The sequence below is a fragment of the Lepidochelys kempii genome, chromosome 4 (assembly GCF_965140285.1).
Source record: "Lepidochelys kempii isolate rLepKem1 chromosome 4, rLepKem1.hap1, whole genome shotgun sequence".
In the NCBI taxonomy this organism is placed as follows: domain Eukaryota; kingdom Metazoa; phylum Chordata; order Testudines; family Cheloniidae; genus Lepidochelys; species Lepidochelys kempii.
Window position 1 is genome coordinate 87,787,719 of NC_136383.1, and position 26,284 is coordinate 87,814,002.

Consider the following 26,284-nt stretch of genomic DNA (forward strand, 5'->3'; position numbering starts at 1 on the left):
CAGCTAATTCCTTGAGCACCTTTGGGTGAATAGCATCAGGCCCTGCTGACTTAAATTAATTCAAATTAGTCAGAAGATCTGATGTGTTCCTTACTTATCCCAATCCACATCTCTTCCCCTTTATTGTCTGTAACTTCGCTTGTAGGTCAGTCATGTTATTTTTTGTAAGAAGACTGCAGCAAAGTAGGCATCAAGCAACTCCACTTTCTTATTTTCTGTTACCAACTCACCTTCTCCATTGAGCAGCAGGCCCATGCCATCCCTGATTTTTTTTTTTTTTTGTCTGACATATTTGTAGAATCTCTTGTCTCTAACATTTCTTGCCAATTATAACTCATTCCTTGCCTTGTCTTGGCTGCTGATCAGATAATTTAATAGCATTGTCCATTCAGCCCACGCATGCACCTCCCCTCCTCCCATGCTCTGCCATCTTCTATAGAATTGCTAATTGGTTCTCTAGCTCCCTTTTAGAGCTCCCTTTTTTGCTCCTTTATCTTTTATTTAATAATAAAAAAACTTTGTTTTTCATCGACCTCACCCCATCTAGGGACCTCCCTGGACACAGGGTATACATGGTTCACCGGGCTTTAAGAAGTGCCTCAGTTGCAAAGAATCTATCCCAGTGAGTGATGGTCATTCTCAGTGTGTCCACTGCTTGAGAGAGAACCACATCCCCAAGAAGTATGGTTTATGCCAACAATTGAAACCCAGATCCAGAAAGGATAGAAAACAGAGACTTAAGCTTCTCCTAATGGAAGCGGCCCTCCAACCACCATCCTTGCCACGCCAAGACTCTGGACATCAGGAATCCTCACTGCAACCCTCTGAGGTGAGCCTAAGAAAACAACTATGAGCCACTCACACAAGGCTTCTAATGAAAGGGCTGTACGTCTCCACAGCAAGCCCTGATGAAGACTAAAATGATCTCTGGCTTGTTCAATATCATCGGTACCGACAGCATTGAAGCTATTTAAATCCTGTACCCAGAGCTTGCACAACACCACGCCCCCCTGAACGTGTTGGGTTGCCTAAGGACCTGATGGGCACAGGGAGGGAATCATCGGTACCAACAGGGCGTGAGAAAACAAGAGAACTTCCCTGGGGAAGGTTCCTTCAGTGCGAACATCTGAGTTGGTATGCAGATGTCCGCACTGGTTGCATGCCAGAAACCAGTGGTCTGCTCAATCGTGACTGAATTGCCAACTCCTTTGGTGCAGACATTTTGGCACCTCCAATCACTACCAGTACCAATGCCTATGAAATTGCTGGACTTCTGGTACATGACAGACCTTTCAATGTCTGATGGACTGGACTCACCTATACTTGCTACAGGGATCACAGTACTGAGTCCACCGAGAGCTACAGGCTTGCCAGAGACATCATGCAGTGCACCCCCATTTTCAAGTGCTGAGTCAGTGACCAAAAAGACAGTCTCCTATTGGTCCTCTTATCCACCCTACTGTACCCCTTTCCAGTATGGACCTCAACCATACCACCCCTCAGGTCCCTGGGTATGGGGAGCCATGGTACCCACCTCCAGGACCCTTCCCACCCTCTCAGTGGCTTTAATTGGACCCTTGGCAAGCACATAGACACCATGGCTCTAGCTCGGGCCTATCAGGAGCCAACGAGACACTCTCCTTCAACTGCTGCATCGAGGACATCCGAGTCCCCTGAACAGTTAAGAAAGGAACAAGAGTCTGAAGTCGAGGAGGAGGCTATGTCTCAGACTAACTTCTCCTAGTCATCACCAGACGAGACAGTGATGCCCCCTCCATCGTCATTGGCAGATGACTTCAAGCTTTTCCAGGAGCCAGCTGAGAGGGTGACAGATGCATTAAAATTACCATTACAAAAGATGACCGAGATACACCATAAACTATTAGACATTTTACACTCTTCTGCTTCTTCTGGAGTAGCCCTCCCTATTAATGAGGCTCTCTTGGAGCTTGCCAAACTCATATGGCAGATCCCTGTATTGGTCCCACCAACATGCAAGTGGCCTGATTTAAAAAAAAAATTACATGCCAGCAAAAGACACTGAATTTTTCTTCTCCCACCCACCCCCTAATTTGATCATTGTGGACGTGGTGAACTCAAGAGGCCATCATCACCTGAAATCCACCCCCTATGACCGAGACTGGAAGCGCCTGTAATGGGGTGGCATCCTTGTAGATCAGGGTCAGTACAAAGATCTCACTTCTGGTACCATAATAAATCTGCCTCTCACAAGCGCCCCCTCTCTGGCAGATATGTGCCTGCAATCACTCGGTTTTGAATGGGGCAGTACCCACCTCTCGTGGGTGCCCCCTTTCTGGTTAGGTCGGAGTCTGCTTTTCTTTCAGTTCTTACAACATGGTGGGACAAACCTCTCGCTAGCGCACCCCCTTTCATTCTCCCCCCTCCCCACCCTGGCCAGTGGTTCTTTTGATGGGTCTTCAGGGACTCAGCTCTCTGGCTGAGTCACATGCTCTGTGCCCCTTTCAGGGGTATACAGTGTCTAGTTCTTTCTCATGGCCCTGGTATGGGGCTGTAGCACCAAGGCTTCCTTCCCAGAGACACTGCCTTACCTAACACTCTAATGGGTGCATCATGGTACCCTTAGTTGGTGTGTCCTTCTTGGCAGCCCTCCCAGGGCACAGTTGTCAGCCAGACCAGGTGGAAAGACCCAGCAAATGCCTACACGGGAATCCTGTTTGCTCAGCCTCTCTCATCACTACTTCTTACCGCTGATGCATCCCTCATAGGATTGGGTAATCTCAACGATCTCACAGTGCAGGGCAAATGGTCTCCATCCAAGATATGCCTTCACATCAATATCTCAAACTCAGAACAGTCAGGAACGCATGTGCTCACTTCCTTCCATAGGTGATGACTTTTGGTTTGCCGGTGGGTGCCCCACCCCAGCTTCACTTCCTTCCCCCAAGACCTGCCCCACTCCACCTCTTCCTGCCCTCATTCTGCCCTCCCCTGAGTGCCTCCTGCCCACTGCTTATTCCTTTCTGCCCGCTCCTGCCTTAAGGGTGAGGTGTGAGTGTTTGGGGGGGCTCAGCTTCCCCCCCCAAAACTAGCAGTTTTCAGCATATTTATACATTTTTTCATATTCTAGTTATTGAATGTGTGTCTACATTAAGATACCAATGATAATCATTATTAAAATAGTAATGAATTATATCATTACATTATCATGAATTACAATATATTAAAATCATGACGCTCAAATACAAGCTGTCTTCACTAATATCCCAGATTAAAGACATTACGTTCGCTCTGTGCTTCATACCTGTTTGGGAGCTGAGGGACACTGATGGCTGTGGGAAGAAGGTGGATGGGAGGGACAAGCAGTGGGGAGTCTTTCTCCTCTCCCTTCCTACTGCTTTCCCTGCCTCTTTCCTTCTCTCTTGTTTCTTCTCTAAGTCCTTGCTCCCCTTCTTGCTTCCCACCCATGTCCCTTTTCCTATCTCTCTCTGCTCTCCACCTCCTGGTGGTTCTGTCTAGTCCCCACCCATGCACTCAAAGCAGCAGAGGAGGTTCCCCCTCCTCAGGTAGGAAGGGTTGTCTAGTGGTTAAGGCACAGGCCTTGGGCTCAGGTTGTTCTGGGTTTGATTCTCTGCTCTGCCACAGACTCTCTGCTTAGCCTTGGGAAAGTCATTACACCTTTGTGTGCCCTAGATCCCACCTGCCAAATGGGGCTAGTGCTGACCCTGCCTCCTAGGCTAAATCCATTCATGGCTGTGTGATGATGTGGGAAATGGAGATATTTGGACTGAATTTTTCCACAGCCTGAAAGTGAGAGCTAGCTCTGCGTGGGGGGATGGCAGCGAGAGGGGCTCAGGCCAGCTCCACACAGAGGGGGGGTTCGGCACTTCAGTCCTGCAGCTTCTGCCACTAGGGTGGCTGGGGCTCTTGAGCTGGGGGCTTCAGCCCCACGTCTTCTGTCAGGGTCTGGGGCTCCTGCCCCACGCAGCTCCTGCTGGGATCCGGGGCTTCTCCTGCCTGCCCTGTGTGGCTTCTGACAGGGCCTGGGGCTTCTCTTCCCCCAAATCCGCCACTGTACCCAACTCTAGCCTAGTTGGGCTTCCTTGGGTCACCTGATGCCTGCTGTGGCTGGAGTAGAGCCTGGCTGGGAGGGAGCAACCATACAGGTGGACGCCATGGCCACCAGCCTAAGAGGTATGGGGCGGCCACAGGTGAGCAGGGGCTGTCTGCATTGCTGCTGATAGCCCAGCTCTCCTGCCCGCCCCTAACTCTAAGGCTTTTGTGTGTGTGTGTGTGTGTGTGTGTGTGTGAGAGAGAGAGATTGAGATTCGCTCACTCGCCGGACTAGGGAGGCATGAAACAGTTGATCTGAGCCTGCCTGACAAACCGCTGATTGCAGCTGTGTGCGGGCTACCCATATGAAACAGCTCATCCCTGGCCACCAACAGCTGGTCATCCCAGTGGTCATCCCTATTTTTTTTTTTTTTTTCCCCCATGGGTTCTCCATTCCCGGAGCACCCACGGAGTCAGTGCCTATGCTTCCTTCCACTGATCAGAGGTACACGCATACAGGTCATGACAGACAATATAGTGTGCATGTATTACATAAACCATCAAGGAGGTGTCAGATCACCCTACCTTTGTAGGGAAGCACTAAAGCTATGGAACTGATACATTTTCCACAGTGTTGCCATATTGATGGCCTACCTACTGGGAATGCACAACACGACAGTAGACCGTCTCAGCCACAAATTCCCACGCAGCCACGAATGGGAGATGGACTCAGTGATACTCTGAGACATATTCTGAGGATGGGGGGTGCTGATAATAGACTTGTTGGTTACTTACCAGAATAAAAAATGTCCACGGTACTGCTCCAGAGCAGACATCAGCCCGGACTCCACGGGAGACGCTCTCCTCTTCTTACGGCACTAGGGCCTTCTTTATGTCTTCCCCCATTCCCTCTATTGCTAAAAGTCCTGTTGAAAATAAAAAGAGAAAGCAAACATGATACTGATCGCTCCCGCGTGGCCCGGACAGACGACCCACCCCCCCCCCCCCCCTGTACTTTGGCGTTCTCATAATAAACTCTGTGGTAGAGAAGTAACTGGGGAGGGTTTGCCTGCACGGCACTGGTTAGCCTCGTGGCAGAGCATGAGGGGGAGGCAGTGCATGTGCATGCAAAACGGACACTGCTACCAAAATTCTCAGATCAGCGGAGGGACGCAGACACACATGCAGTGGAGCACCCATGGGGACATGCATCTCAAAGAGCCACTATTACTGCACAAAGTGAGTAATTTCTTTTTAGATGTAAGTTGCACTGTATGGCCCTGATCCCACATTAGAATAAATTTGTGTGATCCTTGCTCCTACGCAGAATTCCATGTCAATGCAGTGGGACTCCCTGTTGATGAAGGGGTTTGTATTAGTGAATCCCAAAGCAAAATCAGGGCCTGTATCATGTGGATCAACAATCAGCTGCTGTTTGACCTGCAGATAAGACCGTTTTGAAGAACTCCTTTGACTGGATAACAGTCTACACCTGTAAAATTCCACTGAAGATAATCTTCCTTTCCTTACAAACATTCTTCCTCACCACTCAGATCATTAGCAGATCTGTTCAGTACTTTGATGATGGATGTTATTGTAATCATGAATCCGTTTGGCTTTTCGTTGCATTTGGGAAAAACCTTATTGTGTGTTTGTAGGCCTGCAGTTTTCCATAACCTGTAAGAGCATAAATATCTTTGTGTGTGACGTGCTCTTTTTTTTTATTTTAAACATTGCTCAGGCAACACCAACATTTCTCAGACGATTTGGAGCTCAACTTATTAAGTCAACTGTGTTGTCTGCCAGCACTTCACTCCGTGTTTTAGCCCTCGGTGGAGAAGCATTTCCTGCACTGAATGTCTTGAGAAGCTGGAAAAGCAGGGAAAACAAAACACATGTTTTTAATCTCTATGGCATTACAGAAGTGTCAAGCTGGGCCACTTGCTACAGGATTCCTGAAGAAGTTCTTAGCTCTGATCTTCGGTGAGAAATTTCACTGTTTTGCTTGCTGCTTTGGTGCACACAAAGTGTGCAATTGTCAATGATCAAGTATTAAGGGCCCAACATTGCAAGCCCATTGGAGGCAGAATTCCCATTCACTTTGCTAGAAGTTGCATATGTGGAAGGATAACTGCTGATGAACATAGGTTTAGAAAGAGTAATGGTGCTTGGCTTTATCAATTTCAAAATGTGTTATATTTTCACCGTGGTTTCTTGGCAAGATTATTGTAAGAAGTTGACCTGAAAATCCAATAATAGATGTAGTAACAATACTTAGCGCACATATAGTGCTTTTTCATTCACTTCAAAGTGCCCTGCTAAGCAGAGAAGCATTGTTATCTCCATTTTATAGATGGGAAACTGAGGCACATACGCGTTATTTATTCCACCCATCCTTTCATTATGGCATACCTTACTGTTCAGCAGATAGTTCCATTGAAATTATTCCATGAGTAAGGGCAATAGAAATTGATCCTAACTGATTTTCTGAAGTAACTCAGGGTATGTCTACACTGTAGTTAAAAACCTACAGCAGACCAGTGCCAGCTGACTGAGGCTTGTGGGGCTGTTTAATTGCAGTGTAGATGTCCCAGTCTTGGGCTGGAGCCCAGGCTCTAGGACCCTGAGAAGCGGGAAGGTCCTAGAGGTTGGGGTGCAGCCTGAACCAGAATGTCTGCACTGCAGTTACACAGTCCAAGCCCCAGTCAGCTGGTACAGGCCAGCCGAGGGTGTAATTGCAATGTAGACATATCTTCAGAAGAAGAGCTGGGAATAGAACCAGATTTCCTGTTTCATGGGCTAGTGCGCTATCCACTGGTCACATGGTTTTCTCAATAATGAGAAGGCTGTTTATGCTGGAAGAAGTTTAACAGAGGTCATGTTAACTTTATATATATGAACAGGGGAGTCCAGCTGATATTGTTACAGTACAGAACCCAGCAGTAAAAATAAGTAAATACTATAATTAGCTTCCATCCTCTCCTCAGCGCGATGTATGATGAATTGCTAATGGTTTTCTTGGTCTCTTTGGCATGATACTTTTTTTAACCATTCTGTCAATGCTTTCTACTAGTTTCATATAATTCCTGGTGTTTGTGGTCAGGTAATTTATTAATTACAGAGGGTTTAGAAATTCCCAGAAGAGCTGTGGAAATGTTTAAGCACTGCATGATGCTCCTGACCCTCAGTTTTCATTTTGCTTTCTGAAATATGTAGCCATGCTCACACTTTCAAATTAAGTGCCCCTGTAGTTCCCCTCTATGGTCCCTTGAGGGTATTCACTTAAAGTTTCCAGCTCCCAGCTATTACCTGTCTTGGATGGAGCCCTGAGTCTTACCCTTGTGATAGGGATTTTAAGTCTGCACAGATCCATGCCTTACACTGTGATATCTCCAGGAAGCCAGTCTGCCTAAAGACAAGTGCCTGTGCTTTGCTCTCTTTCTGAGGGCTATGAACAGTGTGCTGCTATCAGTTACAAATTACCATGTATCTTTGTCTAAATAAGCACATTAAGGTAAAAGCATTACAGAGAAAACATAATAAAAACAATCATGAGATTTAAACACATAAAACAGAGAATATTAGGGTTGGAAGAAACTTCAGGAGGTCATCTAGTCCAATCCCCTGATCAAAGCAGGACCACCACCAACTAAATCATCCCAGCCAAGGCTTTGTCAAGCTAGGCCTTAAAAACCTCTAAGGATGGAGATTCCACCACCTCCCTAGGTAACCCATTCCAGTGCTTCACCACCCTCCTAATGAAATAGTGTTTCCTAATATCCCATCTAGACCTCCCCCACAGTAACTTGAAACCATTGCTCCTTGTTTTGTCATCTGCCACCACTGAGAACAGCTGAGCTCCATCCTCTTTGGATACCAGAAGACATGTCAGTCTCATGGGGCTCTAGTCGGCACAAGTCTTTCTATGCTTTCTGCAAGGTCCTGTCTGTTTGTTGGATCAGAAAGAAGGCCCTGTGTCAGTTCAAGCTCATCCTTTTATGCCAAAAGCCCCTTCTTTGTCTTCTAGTTCCTGGAAAACCCATCTTAAACCAGTATAAGCAAATCACTGCAGGGGTTGGTAACTAATTTGTGGTGGTTAATCTTAGTGACGCACCTTAATTACCTCCCACTGTTTTTAGTTCTTGTACGAGTGGTGTAATCCTTCCCCCCTGGAATAGAACACATTCATACATAAACAATTAATTTAATACAGTGGCCCTGAAAATGGGGTAGCAAACTCATTGCCTGGCATCCTTAGTTACATGTGTAACCTGTGCTAGATGTATTTTCTGAAGTCTGCTGAATACAAACAAGCATCTTCTTTTGCACAAACGATATCCCTTATTAATCTGATATAGATATAATTGGATCCTCAATAACAAATGGTGGTGATTAGTCTTAAAGTCCCATACTTTTTTATGCAAAACTCCCAGTGAAATCAGTAAAGAGCTGTCTTCAAAATCTGGTGTTGCAATATGACTTTTTATTAGGCAGTTATTTATATAAAAATAAATTCTCATTTGTGAAAAGAAAAACATAACTTCTGTAAACAAATTTGCTCATATTTCTGTTGCCTACTTGGGGTTCCAGTCTGAAGAAATTTATAACTGGCAGCAGAAATGATCTGGTGGTTTCTCTTGGAAGTCCAGCTGCCAACATTTCCCCAATGGCTGAACTTCCAAGTGAAATGTTGGCTTTCTTTCAGCCTGGCTGCTGCGCTCCAGAGGTAGCTGTGCTACTTTTAATTTCTACTTACAAAGGTGCCAGTAAATTGGGAATATTTATAACTTCTGGTTCTTGGGCCTCACTCTGCTCACTGTGTGCCACTGATGATACAATGGTTTTTCATTCCTTTTGCATCTCCTTTGCTGGTGATTCCCCTGGCATGGAGAATTCTAAGCTGCAGCAGAGCTGATATAGACTTCTCCTGCTCCATCCCCAGCAGCCCCCATTACTGGGGGCATGGTTGGAGCATGCTGTGCTCTGAGTGATGAATGGCTCCTTGGGCAGATAGTCAACCAATGTAAATTAATGGTAGGGGCCAGCAGAATACCTGCCCTAAGATCAGAGAGCTGCAGCTGACTCCTTAGGCTTCCTCCTCTCTGTGTTTTGCTTATGCTAGACACAGCTATGAATGTAGCCTCAGGGTTTTAAAGGTGATTTGCTGGAGGGGTGGATTTGTGTCTCTGTGTCTGTGGGTGGGGGGAGTGTCCTTTGTTGCTGCTTTGTAGTGTATATAGAAGACTTGGCATTTTTTTAAATAAGATTATAGTCCTAAAGTAAAAACAAGAAAAATAGTCTTGTCATCTTTGTTTTTGCTGGTGGTCTTTCAGTTCCAAGCGTGGGTGTTCTATTCTCCTTTAACAAAGAGGTCTTTTCCCCATCTGCTTGTAACACGTGTCAACTTTGAACCCACCCAACAATTTGCAAATTGGTGCAACAGAGTGGGATAGGAAAGGAGGTGAGAGGTTATTGTTGGGGACAAAGGTGCACTTCACAGAGTGCTTCACTTCACAAAGGTGCTTCTTTTCCAGTTAATCAGCAAGAGGTAGGGAATTCATTGGTGGACCAGAGTTGCAGACAGGAAATTGGGAGGAGTTGCCACAGCCCAAATAGCGGGAGTTGGTGGAGGAACTGCTAAGTGGGGAACATGATGAGGAGGAAGCTGGATGGGGCCCCACAAATCTCACTTCACATGGGGTATATCTGTACTGCAGTTCAGTGTATGTTTTACAGCCTGGGTACACTGACATGCACTAGCTCTGTTTGAGCTGATGCACTGAAAATAGGAGTCAAGTATCAGGGGGTAGCCATGTTAGTCTGTATCCACAAAGATAACAAGGAGTCTGGTGGCACCTTAAAGACTAACAGATATATTTGGGCATAAGTTTTCGTGGGTAAAGAACACACTTCTTCAGATGCATGGAGTCCTAAAAATAGGAGTGTAGCCTGGGGTAGCATGTTTGCAACTGCAGTGTAGACATATCCACCGACCTCTGCAATGTCTGTGGTTGGCCTGCATTTTGAATTTTTTGTTTTGTCTGCTATCTGAAGGAAAATATTTTTACTTTTACATTTTTTTTTAAATGTTTAGATTTGATTCGCCTGTGCCACTGGGATCACCATTGCTTGGAACAACAGTTGAAGTCAGAGATGTCACTGGTTCTGCAGTTCTAGATGGAGAGGGACAAGTTTTCATAGGTTCTTATATTTATTTCTCTTAATTTTTTAGTTTCAAAAAATATCTTAATGTTTTAATCTCTGTGCATTTTGTTTTCTAAAGTGCCACAGCCTGTATAACAAAACACTCTGAAATACAGAAGTGAAATCTGGTGTTTTTCTCTAGCAATGTTCTTTTTAAATTTTGTACAGTATTTAAACAATTTACCTGGCTGGATACTGATTTTTGTGATAAAACCCTGTCAAAGTTCTTTAAAGGACTGCCAGAATTATTGTTTCATACATTTAGATATTAACATCTAAAAGCCACTGCTTGTAACTTTTCAGTTTAAAACTACCTTCAGTAGTGTCATGTGCTCTTCAGTGGCGAAAGAATCCAATCTATTCTCCATAGGCCCTCTGTGCCAGCACAGTTGGTGGATGTAAACCCTCCTAGCAACACATGGTGGCTGATCCTTCTCAATTAGAAAATGCTCAGGGAATAAAAATTCCATAAATCCTAAAAAGACTGCATCACAACATTCAGAGAAATGGTTCAAGTTCTCTCATTACAGCCTGAAACAGGGTGGGGCATCTAAATTAGCAGATACCACCTTAATGGGGACCACATACTTAGCAATATAAACTGTCTTCGGGAAATCAGATTAACAGGCAAGAAATTAACATTATTTTACACACACAACCAGTTTATTTTAATGACTTGTTTTCTGCTTCCATTTGGCTCAGTATAAATAGAAGTTAGTTAACTGTATCAGTTAAATTAATTGTAGGATAGAGTCCCACTGATATTTCTGCTTTCAGAAGTTTAGTTCCAATCATTAGTGCCTTTATGTATGCCAAATGTCAACAGCTCTTTGCCAAGTTATTTTAATACTTGTAACGTTCTGAAATATGAGGTAGGACCTTCATAATTTTGTAGTTATAAGCTATAATATTACATTCTTTTGCATAGGTGGTAAAGAACGAATCTGCTTCCTTGATGATGAAGTAATTGTCCCTTTGAACACAATGAGAGAAACAGGGGACTTTGTGAGAGTGAAGGATGCAGAGATGTTTTTCTTAGGACGGAAGGACAGTCAGATTAAACGTCATGGCAAACGTCTTAATATTGAATGTGTACAGCAGGTAATATGATGTGTAGTGCTCAGAACTTATGCAATGTGGAACATTTTGGACGGAAAGCTACAGTGACTTGTTCATCAGCAAAAAAGTGCAAGAATTAATGTAGTTGAATCAAACTTTGGGTGCAGATTTTTCAAAGTGCTCAGCATTCCAACAGCTCCCATTGTTCTCAGGAATGCTACCAGATGCTGAGCTCTTTTGAAAATCTGGCCTTTGTTTATAGTTTATTTTATGCAAACTAAATCTCAAAACTAAGTATAAAGAATTTGACAACTGAAGAATACTAACGTGTGTCATTGAAAAGGATAGTGTAGTGTTTAGAGCACAAGGGTGGGCATCAAGACTCTTAAATTCTGTTCCTAATTTAAGTGGTCTGGGAAAGTCATGTGACCCCTCTTTATCTCAGTTTACCCATCTGTAAATGGGTACAATAAGTTCTTACCTCAGCCAAGTACTCTGAGGATTGATTAATATTTCTAAAGCACTGTGAACCTTGGGCAAAAGACACTATATGAGTACTAAATGTTGATTACAATTAGATCTGTAATGAGTCAAATATCAGCAGAGAGAGATTAACAGATGAAGGGAGAAGGAGAAGAAGGGATATGAAGTTTGGGAAAAGGAAGAGGATCAAATCCAAGCTGTCTTGTTAGCAGGCACAACTCAGTTGCAATCAGTGTTATTACATCAGGGCTGTGTTTGGCTAGGAAAGTCAATGGCTGTGTTTGGCTAGGAAAGTCAATGAGGCAGAGAGATGTACAGTATTCTTAATGCTTGATAGCAATGATCCAAGTTCTCCCTACTGTGACCCAATGGAAATGACTGTGGAAACAGAGCCTTCTGTAGAACTAGGATTGTAACTGCATTGAATGCACAAGTAGCTCCTTACTGTCCCATAGGGCATCGTATTTATGTCTAAATTAATGTTGTATCTCTGGGGACAAGAGGATGTTTGTGGCTGAATGAAGGTATCCTTTAGTTGCTCTTGTTTTTCATAAAGTGATCAGAAGTATGTGTCTACAGAAAAAATTTAAAACTTCGTCCAATAAGTTGAGGCACAGAAAAATGAAATGATTGGACCAAAGTCTACCCTTAGTTACAACTGGTTCAATTTAATTGCATTCAATTGGATGATACAAATGTAAGTGAAGGCAGAATTTGGCCCACTGAGTCCATTCCTTAATCTTTTCAGTAGGAGCCATTTTTGCTGTCTAACCCAGAAAGCTCATCCTCAAGGATGTTCCAGATTGTGCCCTCAGTTCACATCAGTGCATCTGATGTTAGGTATCTGACTCGAACACATACAATGACATTCATATTCAAAGATGATGTTTATCTTTAGTCTAACCCAGGGATAGTCAATAGGTGGACCATGGTCCAAATCCAGACCATAAGATGTTTTTCAGTGGACCATGGTCGACAGAGGCGATGCGTGGGTGGGGCAAACAGCCCCATGGTGGGGGGGAGTGGAGGAGCTCAGCCAGCCACCCTGCTTTCTCCCCCTGCTGCATGGACACACGGACAGTGAGGCTGGTAGGGGAAGTGCTGCCTCCTCGCTTCTGGGCGTCCCAATAAATTGAGGGGGGGAACCCCCCGGAACCTTTCATATGTGGTTCCCCCTTTCACTAGTCACAGGTATGTGTTGCCTTTGCGTGCAGGCTAAAGCTGAGCTGGGGCTGGAGCCATGCAGAGCTGTGCTTGTACTCCAAACGGTCCCTGGAGCCCATTGCCCCACCCCCATGTTCCCTGCCCCTGAAACCAACCTTGTGCCTCCATCCCGGAGCCTTCCCACCCACTCCCACCTCAAGTCCCAGCCCCTCTGTGGTCCCCATAGCCCACCCACCCTGGTCTCATGCCCCCTGTCCCTGAGCAGTTCTCAGAGCCCCCCACCTTGGCCTAATGTTCTCCCTAGGCCCAGTTCTTTGGGGCCAGTCCCCGGAGCCATCTCCAGCCCTTCCCGCTGCCCCAATCCGCCTCTCCTTCCCTAGTCTGCCTCCAGTTACCCTGCCACATCCCAGGTTCCCCCCATGTTCCCAGGGCTACTGTCTGGAGTCTCCTTGGTTCCTCGCACTATCTGGAGCCTCTTTCCTGCCCCTCTGCTATCCCAGCCCCAAAAGGTGCTTTGCACCACTAACTGGATCATAGTCCAGCAGCTTCACCTGCTGGGTCTAAGCTCAAAAGTACTCTCTCACATTCACACCCTGCTTTGCTGCCTAGATCCTAGCCCATGCTCATTCCTCTGCCATGCCACTACATCTCTGCCACTTGGCTCAGTTGAGGGCATGAAGGAATGTTTGTGGGGGGAGGATGCGAGCAGCAAACTACGGCCTGCAGGACCGTCCTGCCCAGCCCCTGAGCTCCTGGCAGGGGAGGCTCGCCCCTGGCCGCTCCCCTGCTATCCCCCCTCCTCTGCAGCCACACTGCTGCACAGGCAGCACTGTGGGCGGCAGGGCTGTGCGCTCCTGCAGGACTGAGCGGCAGCGTGTGTAGCTCTGGCCGTGCGGCACAGCTCCCAGATATGCTGCTCTGAGCAGCATGGTAAGGGAGCCGGGGGGTTGGATAAGGGGCAGGGGGTCCCGGGGGGCGGTCAGGGAGCAGGGGGCGGTTGGGATGGGGGGTGGTGGTTGGGATGGGGAACGGGGCAGTTGGATAGGGTAGAGGTTCTGGGGGCGGGCAGGGGATGGGGAACAGGGGGAGGGTTAGATAGGGTGTGGAGTCCCAGCGGGCAGTTAGGGGCAGAGGTCCTGGGAGGGGGTGGTCAGGGGACAAGGAGAATGGGGGGTTGGATGGCTCGGGAGTTCTGAGGGGGGCAGTCGGGGCGGGAAGTGGGAGGGGGTGAATAGGGGGCGGGGGCCAGGCTGTTTGGGGAGGCACAGCCTTCCCTACCTGGCCCTCCATACAGTTTCGCACCCCGATGTGGCCCTCAGGCCAAAAAGTTTGCCCACCCCTGGGCTAGCCCCATGCGTCCCATTTTCAGTTAAGGGAAATAAGGTCACCTAACTCTCCGGGTAGGGAGCTGGCAGGCAATCAGGGAACTTGGGGGGGCAATTGGGAGGTAGGGGAGGGAAGCTGTGTTGGGGTCTGGACCTTGATTATACCTTGACCAAGAAATTTGGACCTAGACAAAAAGTAGACTACCCCGGTCTAAACCTTTGGGTCTAGCTAAATCAATATATACTGAATAGGATATGTAAGGTCACTTACTGTAAAATGGACTAAGCTTTAACTTTGAAATTCTTAAGCGGATTGGATGACTCAAGGGATTAGGGTGACCAGATGTCCTGATTTTATAGGGACAGTCCTGATTTTTGGGTCTTTTTCTTATATAGGCTCCTATTTACACACATACCCTCCCCACACACACACACAACCTGTCCCGATTTCTCATACTTGCTCTCTGGTCACCGTACAAGGGATGGATAAAATCCAAACCAGGTAGGGTAACAAAAGTTGTTCAGATTTGATTGGTGTACAGTGGTGGTGTCACTCCTGTCCTAGAGGGGAGGTGTTCCCATGATAAAACTGGGATTACATTTGGCCTCTTTGTCGGTAGTCTCAGCAGAAATGCTAACCATAGAATGAATATGGAGAGTGAATTGTGTTCCCACTCCTATATGTGCCTCTTCCAGGTCATTCCTGAGGTACAGGGGTGTGGGTCATTGAGAAGTTCGTACTGCTGCTGCCTGTGCTGTGCTTGCATTGTGGGATTAAATACATTCATTCTTCAGTGCTGCCATTCTGACACTTTCTGTGAGAGCTAAATCCTTATTTAAATTAAACAAAAATAAAAACAAGGGGATGGGCAAGGGGGACTTCATGATGTTTGTGAAGCAACAAATTCAGTAGCTGCCAGTGACAAAATATAAACTTCACAACAATTTCTTATTTATTGGTGGTGCTTTTTACCTGCACTTCAGCACAAATAAGGCTAATGTTCTTGTATTGCAGGCTGCTGAACGTCTTTGTCATGTGGAAGCCTGTGCAGTGACATGGTATCAACAGGAAAAGTTAATCTTGTTTGTTGTACCTAAAGACAACTTAGCAAGAGACACTCTTAAGGAACTCCAGAAACATCTCCCAACCTATGCAATCCCTGATGAACTTGTGCTGATAGAAACTTTGCCTTTCACATTGCATGGTAAATGAAGTAATGTTTAACAAGTGCTCTTCAGTGCAGATGCTTCTGTGTGCCTTTTCTGTTTGGTTTAGAAGCTAAATTTGTTGTCTTTTCTTCTTTACTGAAACTTTACCCCAAAACAGTAGTAGCTGGTTCATGCACCATTTATTTTATAGCGTTGTGCTCTGATGTGACCCATGGTATTAAGCCATCACCGTAAGCTATAGCTCTGTTCTGTAGCAAATCTACCTGGCTCTCATTTGTTCTCCATTGCATTCCTCTATAGCATTTATTTGATACCCTTAAACTCTCTGTAATTGAATAATAATAATTAAAAGCATTTTAATATTGAAAATACACACACATGTATTTGCTTGACCTCCTCTTCTTCCGTTGAAGTCTATGGCAACTGCTTTCAGTTGGCACAGGATAAGGCATGATATGTGGGTGTGTGTCATATGATAAATTTTCAAAAACCTGCTCCCTTTTCTGTGGGTGCAGTTGATTGCTGATGTAAAAAAAAGGATGCAATTTTGCTCACAAATAAAGAAGGTCTAGACTGAGACCCAGATGAACATGTAGGCCATAACAAGAATTTGAAAATACAAAGTCTAAAATGCAATGAAAAAATCTTGTGCTTTTTATTTTGTTTGAAGGCAAAATCGATGTTTCTGAGCTGAGCAAGATTTACAGTAACCATCTAAATTTCAGAAGGCATGACAGTAAGCTGAGTGGAGCAGAGGAATTGTGGGAAAGATTGCAGTATTTATGGAAGGTAGTATTTTAAGCTGCCTTTTTATCATTGCCAGTGGATCATTATGCATATGTCAGGAATTAAATAGTTTTAATAAGTGTGACTAATGCAACCAGAATATTTTTGCTGCACATACATTATGTACTGTAGCTCCATCCGTTCATTTAATACTTAAATACAGTTTCTCTGTAACAGCCAGGAGGGAGCCATTTATTTTTTCCCATAAGCTGAAGTTGCAAACTGTAATGGGCTAAGATGTTAGTGTATGTAGGGTGAATGCCACCACATAATCTGTCAGCCGTTTCTAAATACTTCTTCCCATGCCAAGCAAGATATCCATAAGGGAGGCCAATAATTGGGGCATGGAGTTTTTAACAAACAAACTGCTGTGTTACCAGCGTCCCCCAATTTATATATATTACTTTTTATTAACTTTTTAATTTTTTTATGAGAGATTATTGTCATAATTATCTTGTGAGCAATCTGGTTTTGTTATATGCTGAATCCTGTGGTGGTGATATACATGTTCATAATAGCAGCAGCAGCATCGCAGTAAAATAACAAACATATTGCCTTTAGGCCGTGCCCTTCATGTATGACTACAAGAGTCACTTCAGCTATTACTGATATGGAGCACAGTAGCTGTTTCACAGCACATGGCAATGTTACATCACCAGACAGAAAGTGAAGAATTCTGTATTTAGTTTAAGCTGCAAATGAAAACAGTGCTCATTGTGCCTCAGAAGTGGGCTCCTGAGCTTCTCTCCACAAACCCCTATGTGTGGGTGAGGCCTCTCTGATAAAGGCAAGCAGGTGTGGCTATAAATTGTGCCCTGTCAGATACTTGCAATGGGTAGTGCTGCATGACTACCCTAGTAGCCCTGGGAGATTGGACATGAATGAGATCTTGGTGGACACATCCTAGGCCTAGATCTGCTGTGCTAGAGAACGGGGCTTTCTAGAACAGGGCCTAGTTTTCACAAGCAGAGGTGCAGCAGCAGGAGGTACACAGTATGTTGCTCTTTCTGTGCTGGGGGTGCTGCACCCAGAATCCTTTGTGACATTGTTGGAAGGGGGTTAGGGCTTTTGTTCAGAGCCAGGTAGGTTACATTATTTTAACAATAAAAAAGCCATAATAATTAGTCTCATGCCTCCCTAATAAAATTACATTAAAAAAGTGCTTCAGGAATTGTAAATAAAATTGTTTGTCAAAGGCAACAATGTTTGATCTGAGCAGCAGAAACTCCTTTAAAGTTTTTTTTTAAAAAATGCATCTTAGAGTAAAGTGCTCTGATATGCATTTTTTAAAGAGTTCTTTGCAACTGTTTTAATTCTTTGGCTGTGGAATGAACTGCAGAATCGGAATCAAGCCTAAAATTTGGTTAGCACTGCTGAAATTGACACTTCCCCCATGGCTTGATCAGCCTGCATTTCTCAAAGAGCACCAAAAAGTGCAAATAAAATCCTGCAAGGTGCTGAATACTTTTAGTCCCTGTTGATTTCAGTGGGGGTCTGAGACACTGACAGGCTCAGACCCTACTTCTTCTTCGAGTGCTTGCTCATATCTATTCCAATTTGGTGTGCGTGCGCTGTGTGCACGGCCGTCGCAGAATTTTTACCCTAGCAACACCCGGTGGGTCGGCTGGAGTGGCGCCTTCATGGTGCTAGTTGTATACCCCAGCCGACCCAGCGCCCCCTCAGTTCCTTCTTACCGCCCGTGATGGTCGTTGGAACTGTGGAGCTTGGCTTTGCTACTCTCCCTAGAGTTTACCCTACGGTTTGTTCATAGTTTGTTGTTATAGATTAATAGTTGTGGTTCTAGTTATAGTATAGTAGTTTGTATTAGTGGGAGAGAAGGGGGTTTCCCCTCCTCCCCCTACTTGATTGGGCTCATGCCCAAAGCTCTGGGCGTTAAGCCCTGCGGATCCTGCTCCAAGCCCATGCCAACGGGTGACCCCCACAACTCTTTCCTGAAGTGTCTGGGGGAATCTCACGAGGCAGAGAAGTGCAGGATTTGCAAGAGCTTTCGTCTCCGAACGAAGGAGGAGCGGGACTTTCGTTTGAGACAGCTCCTTATGGAGGCGGCTCTTAGTCCTCAGCCTCCAGTGGTGCGGCAAGACCCAATGCCGAGCACTTCGGTATGCAGCACCTTGGCTTCAGCTACAGGAATGGTACTGCGGTCGGACTCTGATAGAGAGCCGCGGCACTGAGGTTCCCCGGCACCGCAACCAACATCTTCAGTCCTGACCAGGCGAGCGAGAGCAGTGCCGAAGTGGCACTGGAAGCCGGCAAAGGCTGGCTCACCTCAGCAGGCACCACCCTTTCCGGATCCACCTACAGAACCTCATCCCACAGCAGAGTGTCCGGGGACACAGGTGACGGCCTCGGTACCGTTGACTCCAGAACCAAGGACAGAGCCGTTGAGTCCGGTGTGACTGGACTCCCCGACTCACAGCGTGGTTGAGGTCCAGTTCCCATCTACACCAGATACCTTTGTGGCGACAAGGGATCTGATTGCCTTGACGGTATCAGCATCTCCTCAACAGACCAAGACACCGCCACCTGTCCCCATGGCACCATCCAGGGGCAAGCCGACTCTTATTCACCTGTTGGCACTGTCAGTTGAGCCTTTGCACCGCTCCGACTCCCGGCACCGGTCTCGACACTGCTACGTCTGCCAGTCGCCATCCAGGAGTAGATCCCGGTCCCGACGCCGCTCCCGACACCAGTCATTGTCGTTGAGACCCAGGTCCAGATCTAGGCACTGGTCCAGGTCCTGGAACCGATCTAGGTTCAGACACCACTCCCCAGCGTCGCGGCACCGTTCTTCTCCATCTCAGTACCGATCTCCAGCTTTGCAGTACCGATCAACTTCATCTCATCAACGTGATTTGGCGCAGACCCACTCAGCACCACCATGGCCATCGCGTTCCACCTCTCGCTCATCACGGTCTGAGGCAGGGTCACGCTTCTCAGACCACCACCACTCTGATCACGGCCGACTGGGCTCAGGGGCAGATTAGTGGCAGACACAAGAACTGGAGCCCGCTCAAGGGTCCACCCAGTGGACCTTTTTGGACACCCTGCGTGTACCACTAGGCACAGGGTGCTCCCTCTGGGACTTCTCGCTCGGCCTTGTCCGAGCCGCAAGTGCCTGAGACCTCTGCCAGCTGTCCTGCTCCTGGAGGCATGGAGATGGTGGCATCGTCCTTACAGGCACCAGCTCCTCTTGCTCCAGCTTCCGGCCCGAACACTGAGGTCTCGGGACTGGAGCAGTGGGGCACAGCTCAGCTAGAGGCCCCAGATGATCCTCTCCCTCCTGTGGCATCCTCCACATCTTCGCCCGATGAGGCTGCGGCGGGGACTACTATATTGGTGTGTCTGTCCCTCCGTTACCCCCGCCCCATAGACCTCCGCACTCACCAGGAACTCTTGCGCAGGGTGGCGCGGAACATGAACCTGCAAGCAGAGGAGGTGGTCAAGGTGGAGGACCCTGTGGTTGACATTTTGTCCTCAGAGGCTCCTTCCAGGGTGTCCTTACCACTTATCCAGACCATTCAAACCACGGCCAGAACAATCTGGCAAACACCTGCCTCCATTTCCCCCAACTGCTAAGGGGGTGGAGCAAAAATATTTCGTTCCCTCCAAGGGATATGACTTCTCTACACTCACCCACAGCCCTGTTCACTGGTGGTGGCCTCAGTGAATGAGAAGGAATGTCATGGTCGGCAAGCCCCAGCACCTAAATCAAGAGGCCAAGAGCCTCGATTTATTTCGGCGCAAAGTCTACTTCTCAGGGGTGCTCCGGCTCTGGATTGCAAACCAGCAGGCTCTCCTGAGCTGATGCAATTTTAACTCTTGGAACTCCATGGTGAAGTTCAAGGAATTGGCTCCTCTGAAGTCCAGAGAAGAGTTTGGGGTCTGGTAGAGGAGGCCAAAACGGTCGCGCGAACCGCTTTGCAGGCCTCATTGGTCACTGTGGACTCTGCCGCTCGGACCCTCTCTTCAGGGATAGCAATGAGGCATATTTAAAATGCAGCCTCAATGCTCCTACCCTCCTCCTTGGCCGAGGCAGGACTTCTATAGGAGACGGGGGCTCGGTGGCAGGAGAAAACCCTCCAACCACCAATCCAGCCAGGCCCAAGGTCCTTCCAAGCCCTTAGCGGGTCCCAAACAAAACTTTGGAAGGGACGCCTGAGGACGGTGTACCCAACCTCACTCCGGATCCTACCCCATTCTTGAATCATTTATCTCGTTTTCACCGTGCCTGGTCCCTCATAACCGCAGACCTTTGGGTTCTTCGCACGGTGGAAAGGGGATACTCTCTCCAATTTTTGTTCTCCGCCCTGTCCCTCTTCAGGGACCCCTATCACAAGCAACTGCTTATCCAGGAGGTGCAGTCACTCCTCGCTATGGGGGTGATCAAGGAGGTTGCAAGGGAGCTAAGGGGTAGGGGGTTCTACTCCTGTTACTTCCTAATCCCCAAGGGAAAGGGCGGGCTTCGGCCTATCCTGGACTTGTGTGGACTCAACAAATTCATGGTAAAGTTGAAGTTCCGCATGGTCTCCTTGGGCACCATTATACCTTCCCTGGATCCTGGTACGCCGCCCTCGACATGAAGGACGCATATTTCCACTTTGCGATTCATCCGGCTCACAGACACTTCCTCCGCTTTGTTGTCAACTGTGAACATTATCGGTTCACGGTCCTTCCCTTCGGCCTCTCCATGGCCCCTCAAGTGTTCACCAAATGTATGGCCATAGTGGCAGCCTTCCTTCGTCGACGACAGATACAGGTATACCTGTATCTCAATGACTGGCTCATCCGAGGGCGCACCAAAGAGCAAGTGCAGGTTCACCTTCTTCGATTCATCACAGACACGTTTCAACAGTTAGGCCTTCTGCTCAACATGGCGAAGTCAACGCTAGAGCCAACCAAGAGAATAGAATTTATCGGGGCGCTCCTAGACTCCGTGCGGGCTCGAGCCCTCCTTCCGGATGCTCACTTCCAAGCCTTCTCAGGCCTCATCAGGAGCCTTCAAAGCTTCCCAACCTCAAGGGCAAGAAGGTTATTGAGTCTTCTAGGACACATGCACGTACATGTCCTGCACGTACATGTCCAGACATGCCAGACTATGGCTCCGCCCTCTTCAAGCCTGGATGGAATCGGTCTACCACCCAGGTCGAGACAGCCTAAACCTGGTGGTTATTTCGGAGGGAGTCCCTGGCCTCCCTCCAGTGGTGGCTAGACCCAAAGGCAGTATACGGAGGAGTCCCCTTCCATACCGCTCAGCTTTCCTTGTCCCTCATCACAGATGCGTCAGCCCTGGAATGGGGCACCCACCTCGGGGACATCCAGATACTAGGTCTGTGGGCCCCATCCGATCTCTCTCTCTCCCCATATCAACATATGGGAGCTGATGACTGTGCTTCTTGCGTATCAAGCCTTAGGGGAGCGTTTGTATGGTTGTTGCATGGTGGTCCTCACAGATACCACCATGGCCTTGTTTTACATCAACAAGCAAGCAGGGGCTCGTTCCTCCCTCCTCTGTCAAGAGACCATTCGACTGTGGGAATTCTGCATAGCCTACTCCATTCACCTGGTGCCATCGTTTCTCCCAGGGGTCCAGAACATGTTGGCGGATCACCTCAGCAGGTCCTTCCAATCCCATGAATGGTCACTCTGTCCTGTTGTCATTCACTCCATCTTTCTAAAGTGGGGGTTTCCCCAGGTCAACCTGTTTGCCTCACACAGCAACTGGAAATGCTTGGTGTTTTGCTCCCTCTAGGGTCGCTCCCCGGGCTCTTCCACAGATGCCTTCCTACTCCCATAGAAGAGCAGTTTGTTTTATGCCTTCCCTCCATTTCCTCTTGTACACAAGGTCCTGCTTAAGGTGCGCAGGGACAGATCATGACTGATTCTGGTCATCCCGGCGTGGCCCAGACAGCATTGGTATACCACGCTGTTGGAGATCTTGGTGGACGCCCCAGTTTTGCTGCCTTTTTTTTCCCGGACCTGATCACTCAGGATCACGGCCGCCTCTGTCACCCTGACCTACGATCCCTCCACCTCACGGCGTGGATGCTGCATGGCTGAGCCATTCTGAGCTACTCTGTTCTCATTTGGTACAGCAGGTTTTTTTGGGTAGCAGGAAACTTTCCACTCGGGGTGACTCTCATGCTTATGCACTCACCGCAGCACACACACACACCCCCCCAGGGCGTCCGTGCCTCTCATTTTGGACTATCTCCTGAGCCTGAAACAGCAGGGCCTGACAGTATCATCCATCAGGGTTCACCTGGCTGCCATTTCGGCTTTCCACCCAGGAGCGAATGGCTGATCTGTCTTCTCCAACCCCATGGTCAGTAAGTTCCTTAAGGGCCTGGACCATCTCTACCCACAGGTACGACAGCCAGTCCCCATCTGGGACCTGAACCTGGTCCTCTTCAGGCTTATGGGGGCCCCGTTTGAGCTGTTGGCCACCTGTTCCCTCCTATACCTCTGTTGGAAAATGGGTTTGCACAGTGTGTATCCGAGCTCGCAGCTCTTACCTCGGAACCACCATACACGACCTTCCATAAGGACAAGGTGCAGCTACAACCTCACCCGGCCTTTCTTCCCAAGGTGGAATCAACCTTTCATATCAGCCAGAACATTTTCCTCCCGGTTTTTTACCCAAAACCACATGCTAGTCGTCAGAAACAACGGCTACACTCCCTAGATGTTCGTAGGGTCCTGGCCTTCTACGTTGAGCATACAAAGCCGTTCAAGAAAACGACCCAGCTCTTCGTCGCAGTGGCGGAATGGATGAAGGGCCTCCCGGTCTCATCCAAGTGGATCTCCTCTTGGATCACTTCCTGTATCTGTGCTTGCTATGATCTGGGCGGTGTTCCAACCCCGCCCCTCACCGTTCACTCTACAAGGGCCCAGGCCTCATCAGCGGCTTTCCTGGCCCAGGTGCCAATCCAGGAGATCTGCAGAGCTGCTACTTGGTCTTCAGTACATACTTTTGCCTCTCACTATGCCATCGCCCAACAAGCCAGGGACGATGCGGTGTTTGGTAGAGCGGTCCTTCAATCCACGGTACTTCAGTCTGACCCCACTGCCTAGGTAAGGCTTGGGGGTCACCTAATTGGAATCAATATGAGCAAGCACTTGAAGAAGAAAAGATGGTTACTCACCTTTGTAACTGTTGTTCTTCAAGATGTGTTGCTCATATCCATTCCAAACCCGCCCTCCTTCTCCCCTGTCGGAGTAGCCAGCAAGAAGGAACTGAGGGGGCTCTGGGTTGGCTGGGGTGTATATATACAGCACCATGAAGGCGTCACTCCAGGAGGCTCCACAGCCAACCCACCGGGTGTTGCTGGGGTAAAAATTCTCCAACGGCCGTTCACGTGGCGTGCGCACACCTAATTGGAATGGATATATATGAGCAACACATCTCGAAGAACAACCGTCACAAAGGTGAGTAACCATCTTTTCCCTGTGGCACTGGGACATTGTTCACCTCACAAGCTCTGTTCTCTGCTTCTTCTCTAGTCTCTCCTGAATCTTCCAGATGATTCACCCAGCATTTCCAAAGATTCACTGTTTCTGTACAGTGGTGGAGACTCCTTGAAGTCACTACGGTTTCATGATGAGATTGAGAATTTGACAGGCAAAGCCATCCCTGGGCTCCTGGAAGTTATTCTCAGCAGCTCCATTGCTCAGGTTTACCAACATGTTCTTAAAGCTGTATTCCCAAGTGAGGACCAAATAATGGATCGTAACACTGTGAAAAGAACACTGACTGAGAGCAGTGGAGGGGAATTCCATGGAGAACACACACAACAAAAATCTAGAAGGTACTTTAATGCTGCTGCAGGATCGGTTGCATTTATTGCACTAAACCGAGGAAATCGGATGTTGTCGATGACTTCCCCTGAGTCTCTTATGAACCCATATAATGCAGGACAGGCAGGAAAAATGTTAAGACAACAAGCATCTTATTCATCTGCTGTAACTTCTAATACAATGGAATATGAAGTGACAGAGAATAAATCTGGAAAGAGCAGAAGCAGTCCAGAAATTGCAAGGAAGGCAAATGAAACAGGTACTCATTCTGTAGAACAAGCTCCTTCAGAAGAGACTTTCTCAAAAATGCCTGAGAAGCTGATATTACATGTAAGATGGAAGTCAAATATGGGCAAATGTGTTGATGCCTCCCCATTAGTTATAATACCAGCCACGGATGATTTATCTGCAACTGTATATGTTGGGTCCCATTCTCACACAATGCAGGCAATTGATTTATGCTCAGGAAAAATCAAGTGGGAGAGAATCCTTGGAGATCGTATTGAATCGTCTGCATGTGTGTCTAAGTGTGGAAACTTCATTATTGTTGGTATGTATTTTAAATGATTTTCCTTCCACCCCCCCACCCCCAAAATTGTAACCAAATTACACAGCAGCTTGTTCAATGTCAAGCAATATGTAGCTGGCATCTCTGCTTCCACTAACCCGTGTTCTGTGTCTGTCTAAAATTAAACTGCAGTAAATGGGAACAAAAGGGGAAAGCAGTTTCAATGCCACTATTGAGGGTGGCTGGGCCCTTTAAAGGGAGATGGGTTCCAGTCCACTTGTGACAAGTGTGGCTCATCTCCCCAGGTGAGGAAGATGTGTGATAGTGAGTGAAGTCATGTAACAAGTGGGTCAGGTGGCTGAATCAGCCCTAAGGCAGATAAGCAAGAGGCCTAGAGAGAGAAAGTGAGTGTTTGCAGATTCCTCAGGTAGAAAGAAAGCTCCTGCAGGGCCCTGAATCAGCAGAGGGGAAAGAGGTCTGTCTGCTGATCTCTTCCAATCTAGAAAGGAATAAGATTGAGAAAAGGAGCAACCATTTGAGGGAAGCTGATCCAAGGTCACAGCTGACAGGAATAAGCACAGCTCCAAGGAGGGGAACTGTGAGGCTCCTCTGTTAGAGGAAGACTTTGGAGACCTAGAGAGACAGATCTGCAGGTGGGAGGATCTGGGCTCAGCTGGGGACTGCGTAGAGGAGCCTGTTTGTGTTTGAACTCTGAAAGGAAGACAGATACTCAGGGAGGACGGGCTGGGCCCATATTGAAACTGGGGTGAAGATTCTGTAGGTTTGAGTTCTATTTTGAATGACTCTGTGCAGCACTTAATACGTTGAACTATGGGAAGGGAATATCTAGACAGTATGGACTTTTTAAGGTCCCCTGAGTAGGTGTTCAGGAGGCATAAAAAATAATGGAAGGACAACTTATTTAAAGTATTGCAATCAAGTAGGATTATTATGCACCAATGGATTCTCCTTTTCTTAACTGTATTGTACTAGTACAATGATAATCAACAGGTACAAGTTCCATTTGAAGAATTTAGTTAGAACATGATCATTGAACTGCTTAGAAAAGCGTGGGATAAGTTTTAAAATTGCCTTGAAAGTAAGCTTTAAAAATTAAGAGGTAATGTAACCACACACCTCCTGAGTGCGGTGCTCTGTCCTATCTAGTGGCACTGAGACCACTTAGAGAGAGAGATTGAGTCTGCTCTACAGCCATATGGCTTTTAGCTCCTACAGTAGAGGCTCATGTACTAAGCTCCAGGTCCCAGGTTCAATCCTGCCTGCCGAAGACTCGGTGTTACAGTAGAACTTAGCATATGATACCTCAGATAGTTAAATCTGATGCAAAATAATCTTTTTTTTTTTAAGCGTTTTGTGGGTACTTTGAGCAAAGGTCACTTATACAAGATATTGGTGAATTCACTTTCCACCCCATCGGTGTATGCTGTCTGAATTTTAAAGCAGTTTGTTGTTGGCAAGTCAAAGTGGCCATAATTGCCTCATACAGGATTAATATGTCACCTGTAACTGACTTCCCCATGAAAAATCAGGAGGGTTTTTGTCATCTGCTTAGATGAAAAGAGAGTAATTAAATACTTACTAATATTATTTTTCTATGTGGTGCATGCACATTGAGATATATATATAAAATATAAAATGTCTAACACAGGGGTGGGTAAACTTTTTGGCCCGAGGGCCACATCTGGATATGGAAATTGTATTGTGGGCCATGAATGCT

At 47.1% G+C, this 26,284-nt stretch overlaps 1 protein-coding gene across 12 annotated transcripts in view; it reads left to right on the forward strand.

Moving 5' to 3' along the window:
- Positions 1-26,284, forward strand: part of AASDH (aminoadipate-semialdehyde dehydrogenase) — a 63,821-nt gene that overhangs the window by 12,148 nt on the left and 25,389 nt on the right. For all 12 annotated transcript variants that reach the window (XR_012158665.1, XR_012158666.1, XR_012158667.1 and 9 more), the window contains 6 exons: positions 5,774-6,015; positions 10,127-10,233; positions 11,165-11,337; positions 15,283-15,472; positions 16,108-16,226; positions 23,745-24,588. Coding sequence is in view for 9 of the 12 variants with exons in the window: in XM_073341968.2 (XP_073198069.1) it covers positions 5,774-6,015; positions 10,127-10,233; positions 11,165-11,337; positions 15,283-15,472; positions 16,108-16,226; positions 23,745-24,588 (1,675 nt within the window). In the remaining 3 variants the exon portion in view is untranslated. The remainder of the gene's footprint in view (positions 1-5,773; positions 6,016-10,126; positions 10,234-11,164; positions 11,338-15,282; positions 15,473-16,107; positions 16,227-23,744; positions 24,589-26,284) is intronic.